This window comes from Giraffa tippelskirchi, chromosome 3 (assembly GCF_054371585.1).
Source record: "Giraffa tippelskirchi isolate mGirTip1 chromosome 3, T2T-mGirTip1v1.2.pri, whole genome shotgun sequence".
Taxonomy (NCBI): domain Eukaryota; kingdom Metazoa; phylum Chordata; class Mammalia; order Artiodactyla; family Giraffidae; genus Giraffa; species Giraffa tippelskirchi.
In genome coordinates this window covers 157,476,902-157,493,932 of record NC_137277.1, presented here as the reverse complement: position 1 = coordinate 157,493,932, position 17,031 = coordinate 157,476,902, and the positions used below count along the sequence as shown (strand labels likewise).

Below are 17,031 nucleotides of genomic sequence, written 5' to 3'. Positions count from 1 at the left end.
CAACTGAGCACTGTTTCAAAAGTATTTGCTTTCATGATAGTATTAAGCAAGATCTAGAGGCAAATATGTCAGATCTCAGGAATCTGAGAAAGACTAGGTAGCTCCTGCTATGTTTTTTATTTTTCATTACCTTTGGTGAAGAATGTACTTACGTGTATTTAAGCTGAGTTATTTATGATGGTACTGCTCTTCCAGCTAGTGGAGGCAGGCATACAATTATTAGGTTGGTGATAAAGTAATTGTGGTTTTGCATTGTTGAACTTTGCTGTTTGATATTGGAATACATTCTTAAATATTTAATATGTTGTTATAGTATATATCATTTTAATGAGCATTTCTGGCTTTATGTTTTTTGTTAATGACTGATTACTAGCTGTTTATTTTATATTTATTTTAGACTAGGGAAATGATGTTAGACAAAAAGCAAATTAGAATGATTTTCTTATTTGAGTTCAAAATGGGTCGTAAAACAGCAGGGACAACTTGCAACATCAACAACTCATTTGGCCCAGGAACTGCTAGTAAACGCACAGTACAGTAGTGGTTCACCAAATTTTGAGAAGGAGATGAGTGCTTTGAAGATGAGGAGCGCAGTGGCTGGCCATTATAATTTGACAGTGACCATTGAGATGATCATGGAAGCTGATCCTCTTTAAACTACAGGAGATATTGCTAAAGAACTCAATGTCGACCATTCTATGATCCTTCAGCATTTGAAGCAAATTGGGAAGGTGAAAAAGCTCAATAAGTGAGTGCCTCATGAGCTGACTGCAAATCAAAAAAATCATCATTTTGAAGTGTCATCTTCTTTTATGCTATGCAACAGCAACAGGCCATTTCTTGATCGGACTGTGACATGTGATGAAAAGTGGATTTTGTATGACAACCAGTGATGACCAGCTTTTTTTGCAAAAAAGCAAAATGGCTGTCTGAGGAGGCCTTACAGATAGCTTGGAAGAGAAGAGAAGCAAAAAGCAAAGGAGAAAAGGAAAGATATTCCCATCTGAATGCAGAGTTCCAGAGAATAGCAAGGAGAGATAAGAAAGCCTTCCTCAGCGATCAGTGCAAAGAAATAGAGGAAAACAACAGATTGGGAAAGACTAGAGATCTCTTCAAGAAAATTAGAGATAACAAAGGAACAATTCATGCAAAGATACGCTCGATAAAGGACAGAAATGCTATGGACCTAACAGAAGCAGAAGATATTAAGAAGAGGTGGCAAGAATACACAGAAGACCTGTACAAAAAAGATCTTCATGACCCAGATAATCACGATGGTGTGATCACTCACCTAGAGCCAGACATCCTGGAATGTGAAGTCAAGTGGGCCTTAGAAAGCATCACTACGAACAAAGCTAGTGGAGGTGATGGAATTCCAGTTGAGCTATTTCAAATCCTGAAAGATGATGCTGTGAAAGTGCTGCACTCGATATGCCAGCAAATTTGGAAAACTCAGTAGTGGTCACAGGACTGGAAGAGGTCAGTCTTCGTTCCAATCCCAAAGAAAGGCAATGCCAAAGAATGCTCAAACTACCGCACAATTGCACTCATCTCACATGCTAGTAAAGTAATGCTCAAAATTCTCCAAGCCAGGCTTCAGCAATACGTGAACCGTGAACTTCCAGATGTTCAAGCTGGTTTTAGAAAAGGCAGAGGAACCAGAGTTCAAATTGCCATTATCCGCTGGATCATCGAAAAAGCAAGAGAGTTCCAGAAAAACATCTATTTCTGTTTTATTGACTATGCCAAAGCCTTTGACTGTGTGGATCACAATAAACTGTGGAAAATTCTGAAAGAGATGGGAATACCAGACCATCTGACCTGCCTCTTGAGAAACCTGTGTGCAGGTCAGGAAGCAACAGTTAGAACTGGACATGGAACAACAGACTGGTTCCAAATTGGGAACGGAGTACGTCAAGGCTGTATATTGTCACCCTGCTTATTTAACTTATATGCAGAGTACATCATGAGAAACGCTGGGCTGGAAGAAACACAAGCTGGAATCACGATTGGTGTGAGAAATATCAATAACCTCAGATATGCGGATGACACCACCCTTATGGCAGAGAGTGAAGAAGAACTAAAGAGCCTCTTGATGAAGGTGAAAGAGGAGAGTGAAAAAGTTGGCTTAAAGCTCAACGTTCAGAAAACTAAGATCATGGCATCTGGTCCCATCACTTCATGCGAAATAGATGGGGGAACATTGGAAACAGTGTCAGACTTTATTTTTTTGGGCTCCAAAATCACTGCTGATGGTGATTGCAGCCATGAAATTAAAAGACGCTTACTCCTTGGAAGGAAGGTTATGGCCAACCTAGATAGCATATTTAAAATCAGAGACATTACTTTGCCAACAAAAGTCCGTCTAGTCAAGGCTATGGTTTTTCCAGTGGTCATGTATGGATGTGAGAGTTGGACGGTGAAGAAAGCTGAGCGCCGCAGAATTGATGCTTTTGAACTGTGGTGTTGGAGAAGACTCTTGAGAGCCCCTTGGACTGCAAGGAGATCCAATCAATCCATCCTAAAGGAGATCAATCCTGGGTGTTCATTGGAAGGTCTGATGTTGAAGCTGAAACTCCAATACTTTGGGTACCTCATGCGAAGGGTTGACTCATTGGAAAAGACCCTAATGCTGGGTAGGATTGGGGGCGGGAGGAGAAGGGGACGACAGAGGATGAGATGGTTGGATGGCATCACCGACTCGATGGACATGGGTTTGGGTGGACTCCGGGAGTTGGTGGACAGAGAGGCCTGGCGTGCTGCAATTCATGGGGTCGCAAAGAGTCAGACACGACTGAGCGACTGAACTGAACTGAACTGATGACCAGCTCAGTGGCTGAACCAAGAAGAAGAAGCTCCAAAGACTTCCCAAAGCCAAACTTGCACAAAAAAAAAAAAAAAGGTCATGGTCACTGTTTGGTGGTCTGCTGCCCATCTGATCCACTACAGCTTTCTGAATCCCAGCAAAATCATTATATCTGAGAGGTACACTCAGTAAATCACTAAGTCAGTGGGATACACTGAAAACTGCAACACCTGTAGCTGGCATTGGGCAACAGAAAGGGCACAGTTCTTCTCTACAGCACCACCCAACTGCATGTCACACAACCAACATTTCAAAAGTTGAAAGGATTGGGCTCCAAAAATTTGCCTCATTCCCCATATTCATCTGACCTCACCCCAACTGACTACTAGTTCCTCAAACATCGCCACAATGTTTTGCAGGGGAAACGCTTAAACAATCAGCAGGAGTCAGAAAATGCTTTCCAAGAGTTTGTCGAATTCTGAAGCACAGATTTTTTACACTACAGGAATAAACAAACTTATTTTTTGTTGTCAAAAATGTGTTGATTGTTCTTATTTTGATTAATAAAGATGTGTTTGAGCCTAGTTATAATGATTTAAAATTCACAGCCTGAAACCACAATTACTTTTCACCAACCTAATAAAAGTCAAATTGGTCTGAGGTGAAAACATTTTTCTAGCATTATATAACACTATAAGGAAAAATTGTGAAGATTTGAAAGGTAAACACAAAGTAATAATGCTAGAGGCATTATTTTACACTTTCATTTAAACTTTGTTATTCAAAAATGGTTAAAATGATCTAACTAGCCTCTTAGACTTGTTTGTTTATAATTCTGTGTAAATTGAAAAAAAAAAATCAGTTTAACCTTTAGGACCCATGGACAGAAAATAAAGCAACCCTAAGCTTTAAAAAAAAAAAAAAATTATGTATTTGGCTGTGCTGGGGCTTAGTCATGGTATTTGGGGATCTTTAGTTTTGGCATGCAAACTCTTAGCTGCAGCATGTGAAATCTAGTTCCCTGACCTGGGATTACCCAGGCCCCTATATTGGGAGTGTGGAATCTTAGCCACTGGAGCACCAGGGAAGCCCTATGGCCTTAAGTCTGATCCAAAGGATTCTGAGGATCTGACTTCAAATTGTTTAATTTAGAGCTTCTAAAGGTGGAGTTCTCTGATATAAAGTCAATACTGTGAGTTGTAAACTATATTGTCAGTGTGTTATATTAATAGAACTTCTGATTGATTCCTTTATCTGTAATTGAAAATTATTCTATACTTAAGAATTAAAAATATGCCTATATTATAAATTTAAAATCCTTTTATTTCATGAAATTAATACAAAAGAATCTTATAGATTTAGTATTCTTTTCACTAGTAGGAAAGAAGCTGCCTGCCAAGGCAGGAGACTTAAGAGACACAGATTTGATCCCTGGGTTGGGAAGATCCTCTGGAGTAGGAAATGACAGCCACTCCAGTATTCATGCCTGGAGAATGCCATGGACAGAGGAGCCTAGCGGGCTACAGTCCATAGGGACACCACTGAAGTGACTTAGCACAGCACAGCACAGTGACTATATTAAAGTACCAGTCTTACTAAATTTACACTTTTAAAGAAAATACCACTGCACACATTTTGTAGAATAGTCTGCCCTTGACATTAAATGAAACAAAATTGATGTAATCAAATAGTTTTAAAACTACTTGAAATTTAATCATAAATTATATTGACTTTATTTTGTTTCTGATCTGTTATCTGAAAGGAAACAGATCAGTGAAAAAAAGTATTTGGGTGATTATGAAATCAAGTTCCATGATTCACTCACATTTTATATTCTCCAGTGAGTAATAGCATAGTTCAAATATACTAAAGAATAATAAGAATACATCTTATTATATGAATAGCATGGTCTGGGGAGACACTACTCTTCAATATATAATTTTTAAATAGATAATTGCATTTCAAGATTATAGAATAATATATCGTGTTGTCTCTGAACTTCTAAAAGAAACTGTGAAATCCAAGTTATATGCTTTTAAATAAATTAGTCACGTTCATTTGTGATTCAGAATCCTTATTATATTAGTTTCTATGAATAGATGGGAGATACCAGTTTCATTATACTATTTTAAAATCACAGAATAAGATAAAATATCACCTGATAGCATTCCTTTAGTAAAAGCTCACACTTGTCACTTGACATGCCCTATCTTGTGTACTTAAGGGTATCCCAAAGGTTTTCAATGGACAGGCAAAAGACAGAGAACAAGCAATACTCCTATTACAGATAAGGGATTACAGAGTATTCTAGGTCTCTTGGTTTTGACCCTTATGATTTCATTAATGTCACATGTTAGCCTCTAAGAGGTTACTCTGACCCATATGTAAGAGGAACACACTCTCCTTCAGGAATATAGCTGAGTTGGCAATAGTCAGCACTAGACCTAGGAGAGATACACAACAATTTAAAACTGCAACTTAAGTTGCTATATCCCTTTTATCCAAAGGATTCTTATAAAGAGTGAAGCATTAACTTTCAGGGAGGAAAAAAAAAGGGCATCTATCCCACACCTACAAATGTCTAGAAATCATCAAAATTGCAGAGGAGTACGAAATGTGAAGTGGTATAACTTTTCAAATTAGACTGATCTTGTAAAATATAATGTTACTTGTAAGAAACATAGTGGTAATTAAATGTCTCAGACAAATTAAGCTATAATGAATAGAAAATACCTTCAGAAGTACTTAGATCATAAAAGTGGACAGGGAATAGCAAAATGAAATCTTAATTGAAAAAATGCAAAGTAAACATTCACAAAGAAAAAAGGAAGACAACAAGGCTATTATTGTAAAACTAAGCTTTTAGATAAAGATTTATTTTTTCTGTATTTTTCTTAAGTTTCATTAACCTATATTTCAAAGGGAAGACATATTGGAGAATATTAAAAAGATGTTCAATGGTAAAAATAAAAAAATAAGAATGCTAGAGTCATATAATTCAGAAACAACTACCATTTAGTGTCTTATTGTACATTTTTCCAGATCTTTTTTTTTGTACACATATATATATATGTGTATAAGAATCTTTTTCTGATTTAGTGCCTACTGTGTTTTAACTCAGTATTTTTGATTTCTGGTCTACATCTTTACACACCAGTATATTCTATTTCATCTACTATCATATCCATATTCTAATTTCTCAAGTTATCGAAAAAATTTCTGTATAGCTGGCTTGTCAGAGCTAGAGTCCAGGCCAGGGTTACATTTCACGTCAATTTTTTTTATATATATTAAATCTTCTTAATCAAAATCAATATCTTTTATCATGATATTCACGTATGAAAAACACAAGCAAGCTTTCTTATAGAACATTGTTGCTTTTCAACTTGATTGCTTCCTTGTGGTTAATTTTTGTTTTTCTTTTTCAAGAGTAACTTCTGCTGAACTAAGAAGAATTAGGCCTCTTTAAACATCCAGCAAGAATTTATGTATGAATTTTAGGTGCAGAAACTCTAGTTCTTTGCTTCTTTGGGTTGTTTGTAACACTCTCATTCCTGCCAAGTGGTAAAAGAAGAAAACAACTAGAGGAATGCAAATCAACCAAGGAACTGCTGAAGGAAAATAACAAAAGTAAAAGCTAACTAGAAAATCATAGAAATTACTGTCTATTGAGTTTTTGAATGTTTTATTTTCATTGCCAAGACTAAGTAGAAATGATATGATAACTGATATCCATTTGAATTAGATGAAAAAAATAGAGTCAGGAATCTTGTTCTGTTGGAAATGATCACTCTTAAAATGAAAGACAAACAAAAAAATAGAGAATTTTCTTTTAATTTACAGTGACATTGACAAATGCTTTCATAAATACATACCATTTATTCTTTTGCAAAATGGATAAGTAGAGAAAGATTAGAATTTAGTTAAAATCTATAGCAAACAAAATGCTGGGGACTATTCTCAATCATGCATAAATCCTTTACAATAAAACATTGGGCTAAGGAAACAAAAATGTAACTCTTTTTATAGTAGTGACTTTTCAGAGATGTATTAGGCACTTGAGCTGAAAAATATGCCTTGAGTTGAAGACTTAAAATGTTTTCTGAAATGCATATCTAACTGGAATACCAAAAATGTGATCTTACACATACCAAAAGGCATTACAATGATGAGTTTGTTTCCATACTGTAGTGTAATTTTCTCAGCATAGATTTTTATGTCTTTAGAAAATTCCATTTAGGAAAATCTGGTTGAATTATAGCAACATTTCAATGTGCTGAAGGACTTTCAACTGCCAGGCAACAACCTTTAGGATGAACCATTTTTTAAGGTTTCTATGCAGTTTTATATGACAATAATATAACAGTTATAGTGTTTAAAAGACATGACTTCATTTATAGAAGAAGTTAGACAGATTTTTTTTTCCAATAGCTCTTTAAAATTTAAATATTTTACTTTGGATCATCCACTTTCATTATTTCTGATCTTTGAGCAAAACTTTATCTTACATGAACAAGTAATTATTTTTCTAAGAGTGTAGCTGTATAAAGTAGGTTCTTCTGCAAATAGTAATATAAAACATAAAACACTTTACCACAGAAAACATGAGCATTCAAGGAAGTCTTTTTTAGTTTTGATATCTATCATGACTTCATAGTCAATATGTGTTTTACTCTGAACTGTTTCATATGGCATATGATATTAATGTATTTCAAGACTGACCATGGGAAGCTCATAGATACTAATCTGTTCGGGACAAGAAGTTAAGACCATAAACATTACTTTTCAAGTAAGCAAAAAATTTAATCTTAGAAAACAAAAAGTGATCAGTTTCAAAAGCTTGCCTTAGCAAGCAATATATTAGAGAAACATTTTAAGAATAAAAATCTCTGGTCAATGTCTTCCTATTTTAATGCCATTTACGTATTTTTATTTAATAATGTGTAAACTTCTTTCATGGGTATATGATGGCTAGTCATGCTTTTGATAATAATGCTTACTCCAGTCATCATAACTCTGAAAACCTGTCTGACCCAATTCTTCATCTTTCTCCTGCCCCTTTTCCCAACAGAATTGCCTTTGACAGAGTTTGATATAGCACTTTGTCAATGCATCTCTCTGTTGGTCTGTTTGTATGCCAGAGTCATGGGGTTCATATGTCCCTCAGACCACTCATTCTTAGTTTAGAACAGTGGTTCTCAATTGGGGTGATTTTGACACATATTTGGCAATGTCTGGAGACAACTTCATGACTGGGGCGAGAGAGTGAGTGTTGCTGCCATCTAGTGGATAGAGGAAGAGGATGCTGCTAAACATCCTAAAATGTGTAAAACAGTCCCCAGAATGAACAAGTATCCAGCCCCGAATGTCAATAGTGCCACTGTTGAGAAAGCCTGCTTTAGAGAAAATGTTGAAAATAATATATCACAACAGTACTATTTAAATGCATTTTTATTCTTTATAGATAAAAGTAAAATTAAAACAATTTAAAGTGATCCTGTATCAATAATTTGGCATATGTTCTTCATTTTGTTATCAAATTTTACATGTTTCATCAAATGGCATGTTGTGGCTGCTCATCCCCAAAGACTAGTTGTCTGTGCATGGTTTACTATTAAAAAACAGGACAAAACAAAAAAAGTGCAGTTTTTACCATGAGAAAAAGTAATGTGTTTTTGTGTTTCTTCTAACTGATTAGACTTGTGATATGTGGATAAACAACCATCCTTTCCTCTTTTTCTGTCTTTTCTCTCTTACTTTTATTATTCTTTTTTCCATTCTGGTTGGCAGGACTCCTCTAATTGCAGCTGGAGTCATTGGTGGGCTCTTCATCCTGGTCATTGTGGGCCTAACATTTGCAGTTTATGCCCGAAGGAAGAGCATCAAAAAGAAAAGAGCCTTAAGAAGATTCCTGGAAACAGAGGTGAGGTGTTCATTTCTTCTCTTCACGTGTTTAGGGACTTTCATTAGAGTTAGAAGGTTTTTATGATACTCAGTTTTTAATCCAAGTGAAAATTCTATTTGGTTTTCTGCTGAGGATTTATATTTTTATAGTATGCTTTGGTAGCTCAGAGTGTTAAGAATCTGCCTGCAGTGCAGGAGATCTGGGTTCAGTCCCTAGGTCTGGAAGATCCCCTGGAGAAGGGAATGGCAACCCATTCCAGTATTCTTGCCTGGAGAATTCCATGGACAGATGATGGGGTTGCAAAGAGTCGGACACACTGAGCAACTAATATTTTCTACTTTCTATTATACAAACTTGATGCAAATAAACTTTGATGTATAATAAATGAAGTCAAGGCAGGCTCATGACTTGAAGAGGGCAAATAACAAGAGTCAAGGAAATTATCATATTGGGAAAAGATAGATCTGTTTCTTTGGGGGCCAGGGGTCCATTAATAAACTCTAGGATATCAAAGTAGGAGATCCAGAAAATATCTGAGTAAGAAGATATCTTCGTAACAGAACTAAAAAAAGTTAGCAAGAGATAGAATTATTTTGGCTAAAATAAAGCCAGATCGGCAAGCAATTTATGCTTTAATTAAGGGTCATTCAGTGGGTAGCCACCGATCTCATTATAGCAGCAGTGAAAAGACGAGCTTCAGCATAAAGCTTAGACCTTCCCACACTATGCATTTAATATTATGCATGTTAGTTATTGTGAATATGTAAATTACCCATAAAATATTATTGCCACACTGAGTTTTCTGGCATGCAAGATGATCATTTTCAGCATACAGGCTATCAGAGAGAAAGCAATTGCAGAAGAATGTGTGTTACCATAGCTTTCTCAACTTAAATCCTATCTCTGTCTCCCGATGGAGAAGGCAATGGCAGCCCACTCCAGTACTCTTGCCTGGAAAATCCCATGGATGGAGGAGCCTAGTAGGCTGCAGTCCATGGGGTAGCGAAGAGTCAGGACACGACTGAGCGACTTCACTTTCACTTTTCTCTTTCATGCATTGGAGAAGGAAATGGCAACCCACTCCAGTGTTCTTGCCTGGAGAATCCCAGGAATGGGGGAGCCTGGTGGGCTGCCGTCTGTGGGGTCGCACAGAGTCGGACACGACTGAAGCGACTTGACAGAAGCAGCAGCTGTCTCCCGATGCACGTACCAATGCCTGTCTAAACAATTAAGAGCGAATCTGTACTGAGACAGCCTTCTCTGCGATTGCTTTCTGTCAGTGTGACAGTCTGACTTCCTCTTAACACTGACAAGAATGGGAATATTCATTCATTTATAAGTTTCTCACACTGATAATGAATTAAATTTTAGCTCTTTCCCCCTAGAAGTTGAATCTAGATAGAAGAAATATGTGACAGTTTCAGAAAGCTACTATACAGCTACATGTAAGGAAATACTTCCTAATGATGGAAGTTATCTGAGATTAGAATGGGCTGGTTCAAACATTAAGTAGTCAGTTATAGACGCAGAGTCAACATAGTAACAGTTTCTACTTAAGATGGATGATGCAGAAGACCCAACTTGATCACTTTTAGCTTTGTACATGTGAACATGAATAGAAGTTTGGCAGGCGGAATTCTCTCATATGGCCAGTTTGGAGCAGTCACTGAGAGAATCTTGAAAAGTGAAGTAAATAAACTAGAGTTGGAGAAGAATGGAAGGTTTTGTATAGCGGTCGATATTTAGGTGCTTGACTAAATAGACAAATTCTCTTAACCTTCTGTAGGAAAGGCTCATTGCTATGAAAAGAGTTGTTTGTCTTGTTTTATTAATACAGTGCTTTCTAAGAATGCCTGTCGAATTGGCATTTCATTACTAAATAAATGTACACTAATTGGTTTTGTAAGTATATTCTATTTTTTTTTTAAATAGAAAGTTATCACTTAGGGCTAAATTAGATTATTGTTGAATTCCCATATTTCTCTCAGTAAAAGTAAATAACTATGACTTTCTACCATCTAAATAGAAGAGGAATTCTTAAGAGGATCTACTTAAATTCTCAATTACTGAAGCAAGAAATCTTGCCTCAGAGGTGAAAGTTGTTAAAACCTGATGTGCAGTTGGATGGTTTTTAAAATTGATACACTTTCCCCAAATCATTTTGCTACACAGTGTCTATTTTTCTGTTGCATACATAAAAGAAATCTTTTTTTAACATACATTTATTGATATGCAGATAAGCTTAATGCTTTTATAGATGCTGTAATTTAAAAATGTATTAATGAGAGACAATCCTATCCCTTGAAGTGACAGATTTGTTGCCTATATTATGGCAGATAACGTCCAAAATTTTTCATCTATGCTATATACCATTTTATCCTTTAACAATCTTCTAAAGTAATTATTGCTACACCAACTTTACAGATGTGAAATGAAGGGCCAGGAAGGATAAATTGCATTCTAAGCTTATGAGTGGCAGCAATGGTATAAAAACCCACAGATTTAAACTCTTTCTATCATACTGCATCACAAAATAAAACTATGCTTCTTTTAATGATATAATGCTCAAATTCCTGGGGGAAAATGTGTTTGTAAAAAAAAAATTGAATGCTACTTAAGAAAATTGCAGAGGACTAAATGTCTCAGGTAGAATTGTGAAGTTTTCAAAATATGAAATTATTTCATAGTATAGGTCTATATATGCTGTGTGATAAGTCGCTTCACTTGTGTCAGACTCTTTGAGACCCTATAGATTGTAGCCTGCCAGGCTTCTCTGTCCATGGGATTCTCTAGGCAAGAACACTGGAATGGGTTGCCATGCCCTCCTGCAGGGGATCTTCCCAACCTAAGGAATCAAACCCACATTTCTTATGTCTTCTGTAATGGCAGGCAGGTTCTTTACCACTAGGGCAGCCTGGGAGGCCCATGTCTATATATAGAGTTCACACACACACACACATATATATATATATATATATATGTTAAGCGTATCTAACCCAAAGTGCAAAAAAAATCCAGTTCCGAAATTTACATATGATTTTTGTATGACTTTTGCGTGTGATTTAAAAAATAATTTATAAAAGTTTCTTATTATACACATAGTATATATATCAAAATCTACCAAACAAATTCTGCACAGCAGGATTCAAATGAAGAGGATTCTCTGCAGGAGATTTTGTTTTCAGGTTTAATAAAGACTTGTGTGATTCTTTTCGAGATTATGTAACTTGAATGCAGTTATATGCATTATTACAGTTTAAATTTGAAAATGAAATAGAAATGTATTGTCAAACTGTTAAAAAAAGTAGCCTAATTTTATTGATACATTTTATCATTTTTCCCAAATTCTTGCTAACTATTCCTAACCTTTACTTATATTCATGATCCTGTTCAGCTAATTAAGTAGACTGTGATGTTCACAGGAGCATTATAATAATAACCAAGTTGGAGGACCACACTGCAGTTAGCCTTGTAAACAGACATTTTGAAATAGTGTGGTGGTTTTCAAGACAATGTGAGTAGGAGTAGCCCTTAATTATTTCCTTATGCTGAGAAAGAACAAGCTATTTGTCTGTATTTAAAGTTTAGTTCCTTTATTAACTTAAAAAAAAAAAACAGAAAAAAGAAGAAGCTCTTGTTTGTCTCACTTGCTTTTTTCCTCAAGCATAGATACATTTCTAAAATTTTATCATTCAGTATAGACTGTTTGGTATCTGGAGTCTCTCTTTTGTCTACATTTTTGTTATTGTTGTTCTTCACGTAAGAAATTGGCACACATTTACATACATTTCTCCTGCTTACCGGTTCTCTCTGGCAATGGCATCTAAACTATGACATCTAAAATTAGCCTAATTTTACCCCTTCCGGCCATAACCAGCCCACTTCAGGATCTGGCATCGCCCACCCTAATCTCACCCTTCAGACCTGTCCCTCTGTGTGTGTTAGTCTCTTCCATGCCTTCCTCCTTCTTCCTGCTGCTGCTGCTAAGGCATTTCAGTCGTGTCCGACTCTGTGCGACCCCATAGACAGCAGCCCACCAGGCTCCCCCGTCCCTGGGATTCTCCAGGCAAGAACACCGGAGTGGGGTGCCATTTCCTTCTCCCTGAGGCTGTGTCTAAACTGTCCTTCTTGGTGACAGTGTCCTCTCCCATGTCCATCCATGTTTGTTATCTCAAGGCTAGTTGTAAAGTCTACCTCCTTTTAGGAACCCAAAAAAGCAAACCTCATTCCCCCTTTGCTATTTTATTCCTCTTCATTCCATAGCATTCATTTATGATCTAGAATCAACTCATAGAATTTTAGAATTTTTAACCTGGAAGGTATTCTAGGGCCTTGTTGCTTAAAATGTGTTCAAGGACCAACATCATAAAGAGGCATCTTCTGGAGTTCTATAAAAATGAAGATTTCAGCCCCAAATCCAGACCTACTGAACCAAAATCTGCATTTTAACAAAACCCTCCAGTAATTTACATGTACATGAAAAATGTAGAAACACTGTGTTTGTTTATTGACATTGTGATAGCTTGTTTTTGTTTTTGTTTTTTTTTATGTATCTGGACTGACTTCCTTGGTAAAGATAGTAAATGCTAAAAAAGGTAGCTTTTTTAATTTTTTAAAGAAATTATTTAATTTTTGTATTAAATTTCCTGAAATGAAAAAAAAAAATTTGATAGAGTACAGTTGCATAAGTAAAATCTCTGAACCTTAGTTGAAGTTGTCCAAGAAGAAGGAACGTGAATTAGAATTAAAAGCCCCTTATTAGTCTCTAGATTTCTATAAAAAATGGGAAAAAAAAAATCCTTTCGACTAGTAGACCTCAAGGTACATACTTGTTACTTGTGTTCACCCAGGTGAAGAGCATGAAAAGAGAAAGAGTAGGGTTAGAGGAATGCTGAGTGATACCTTTTATATACATATTGTTTGTTGATGTAAAATGGGTTTGTGTGTGTTTTGTGTGTGTGAGAAAGCAAACCAGACAGAAAGAGAAAGGAACACTGATTATTGGATTGAAAGTTGTATAACCTATGTTTTTTGTTTTTCTTTTGCTTTGTAGCTGGTAGAACCCTTAACCCCCAGTGGCACAGCACCCAATCAAGCTCAACTTCGTATTTTGAAAGAAACTGAGCTCAAAAGAGTGAAAGTACTTGGCTCAGGTGCTTTTGGAACTGTTTATAAAGTAAGTAAAAAATAACACATACCATCAGTTAGTTTCAGTTTTGTTTCATACTTGTTTTAAATTATAGCCAGAGTTATTGTTCTAGCCAACCTAATTTCCTTTTTAATATTCTGCGAGAACAATCTTTATAGTATTGAGAAGTTTCTACACAAATGAATTCATTAATTTTTATTGACCAAGCTGGGTTTGAGACAGTCATGAAAAAGCAGGAAACACTGATGCAAAACCAAAATGTGGTTCTTTCTCTCAGTGTCTTCTGAGCTCCTTTTGATACCATCTGCCTTTGGCAAATTTGTCCTTATTTCAGAATACCCAGATCCAACACATTTACCTTGCCCCTACACAGGGAGATATCCTAGACAAACTTAGGCAATGTGCTCTTCTTTCTTGGCTCTTCTCTTTTTCTATTCTTTGATCCTGTCAACTACAAATTGACACTTGCCATGGACACTTGATATTTAGCTCTACAAGCATTAAATCATGTGCTGCTGATTTTCAGCATCCCCTGAAAGGAGTTTAGGGTGGAGAACAGAAATGAGGCACTCTGTGCTCAGGGAAATACTGGTAGAACAGGTCTTCAGGTAGATATTTTCAGGAGCCGATTTTATGAACCCAATTCTTATATCTCCTCATATGTAGAAAAGTACTAAAATGCTTCAGAGTGATGACTGTTACTCATGACTAGCAAAAGGCTTCACGAGACTAACAGAAATCTAGATGCTCAATTGCATGTACTCTCTCTCCACCAAAATCGCATAAATACTGACCTTCCCACTCTTTGGAGCAGTTTGTTAGAGCTATTTGAGGTGCTGTATCCTGGGCTTCAGTCCTCATTTTGCCCCAAATAAAAGTTAGTTGCACCTGTCACATTGTGCATTTTTTTAAATCAACAATCCAAAGACCTATCCATCAGGACCCTACTAGCCCATCTCTTCAGAACACACAGAAATACACTGATGTGTTAGTAAAACTAGTTTCTAAAGCACTTTTTTGCCTACCTTCTAACATTTATGGTTAACAGATAATTTCCAGTTTTAATGTCTTCACCATTATATGCAAGCTAAAAAAGTGACTTTGTAAAGTTCAGGTTAGATAGAAGGAGAGGGTGACATCATGGGTTTTAAATAAGAGAGATATTTCTGGAAAGGGAGAAGTTCAAATGAAGGCATTTGTATGTTTACTTATTTAACTTAATTACAAAACCAATTCAAAGGCCAAGCCCAAGGTTAATTGTGGTGAAATTTATTTTTAATTGTAAATAACAAGAATAAGAAGCTCTGTTGGGATAATACTAAATCCTTTTTGTAATGTCCATTACTTCAATTACCAAAATTTGCTTCGACAAATTTCTTAAAGCGATATGCAAGCTTACATTTTTACGAATATATCAGCTAAAATAGGTTAGATCTTAAGAATTTTGCATCTTAAAATGTTGTTTTTTATATTTAAAGCAGAATTATTTAATAGAAGTTATTAATAATTAGAATATAAACCTTAATTTTCTCTCCTGAGTTTACCAAAAATAATCTCATCTCTTTAAAATAAAACTTTAATTCTGTGGTCAAATGCAGATGTTTCTAAATCTCTTGTTCTGTGTATTTTGTTCAGTTAAATTCAAAATTATTGACTGATTTGGTACTTTCTGGCCTTAAAAATCTTTGTATGTTCAGAGACACAAACTATCTTGTCTGTTTCTCTAATTATATCACGGTAGAAAAATATGGACTTCCATTTTGAAAGTAACTCAATGTTGAAATGTACCTGGAATATAATCACCCTTATGGTTTTAAAGATGATATGGTCTGGAAATTGAATTTTATTGTAAATCATGAATACTGTATAACTCAATACCAAATGTTGTCTAGTCACCTCAGCAGGGAAAAATATAATCATTTATACATTTAATAATAAAGCATTATTAATAATTTTTATTAGCAGCACTTATTTGCCCATTGTCCAAGAGTAGTGTACACTTATTGAAATTACTTCTATTAAAAGCTTTTTGAAAGTTCCATAAGTATGTTTAAATTTTATGCCTACAGTGTGTATGGTTGACCTTAAGTTTTAATTAAAATTATTAGTTCTTATGAGGACGTGCTGTCTTAAACTATAAAGAATTATTCTTGACCACAGAAATGCAAATTTGCCTAGCCAATTACCAGTTAATTTTTCCATCTGCTTGGAGTAATGCTGTGCTTAAACATAAAATATTTGAACCAATATCGTAGTTATCAACGTAGTTGAATTTTGATGCCATGGGGCCTAGAAAATAATGATTATACTTATTTTGAAAGCAGTGAAAATTAATTTACAGTGAATTTATTCTCTTATTTTGAAAGTGTACTTTAAAGATATTTTCATATTGATTATGTATCTTTATAAGGTAACCACTTCTCAGGTTACTTTGAGTAACGGTAAGCCTGTTCTCCACTTTAGTACCGTCAACAAGAAAACAGGCCTTGGGCTTTTCCCCCTCCATTTCTACATTAATATATATATATTTTAAATTGTACCATCAGAAGCTTGGCTTATTATTTTGCATTTGACAGATGGATTTCGCTATTCACTATTAAATTCACTTCTAAAGGTTTACGTCTTTTTTTTTCTTTATTATTTTGACTTTTTAATAATTCCTATGTTTATATCTTCTCTTATGTTATTACCACTTTGGGTAACATATATATATATTTTAGCATAGAAGTACTATGTGAAAAACTTTCAAAAATCTTTATAATTACAAGCAAATGGTATTAAGAAAAACAGGAAGTGGAGCTGTTCTCTTCCTTTCATTTTAATGTTAAAACTGTCCTTAGAAGATGTTTTTGATGTCAAGGCTAATAAATTAAAATTTGAAATATTTTTTACATGTAGACTCATATCTGTTTCTGTTTTCCTTTGGAAGGATACACTTAAAAAACGTTCTTGTATATTTCATGCATTCCTATATTATCAGGATCATTGTCCTCAGTTAAATGGTTGAATTGTTTATGCAGAAATGCTGTTATTTAACATAACATTATACTTTAATCAAACTCTATCTATTTTATACTTTCGCACAATACATAGATCTTGTTCATATTATAATTATGTTTCTATAGGAAGAGAAAACTTGCAATGACTAATGTAAATGTTTTATATTACTTT

The 17,031-nt window shown here is 35.2% G+C and overlaps 1 protein-coding gene across 2 annotated transcripts in view; it reads left to right on the top strand.

Moving 5' to 3' along the window:
- ERBB4 (erb-b2 receptor tyrosine kinase 4) overlaps positions 1–17,031 on the top strand; it is a 1,244,626-nt gene that overhangs the window by 994,508 nt on the left and 233,087 nt on the right. For both annotated transcript variants that reach the window (XM_081582978.1, XM_081582977.1), the window contains 2 exons: positions 8,597–8,729; positions 13,765–13,887. In XM_081582978.1, the coding sequence (XP_081439104.1) occupies positions 8,597–8,729; positions 13,765–13,887 (256 nt within the window). The remainder of the gene's footprint in view (positions 1–8,596; positions 8,730–13,764; positions 13,888–17,031) is intronic.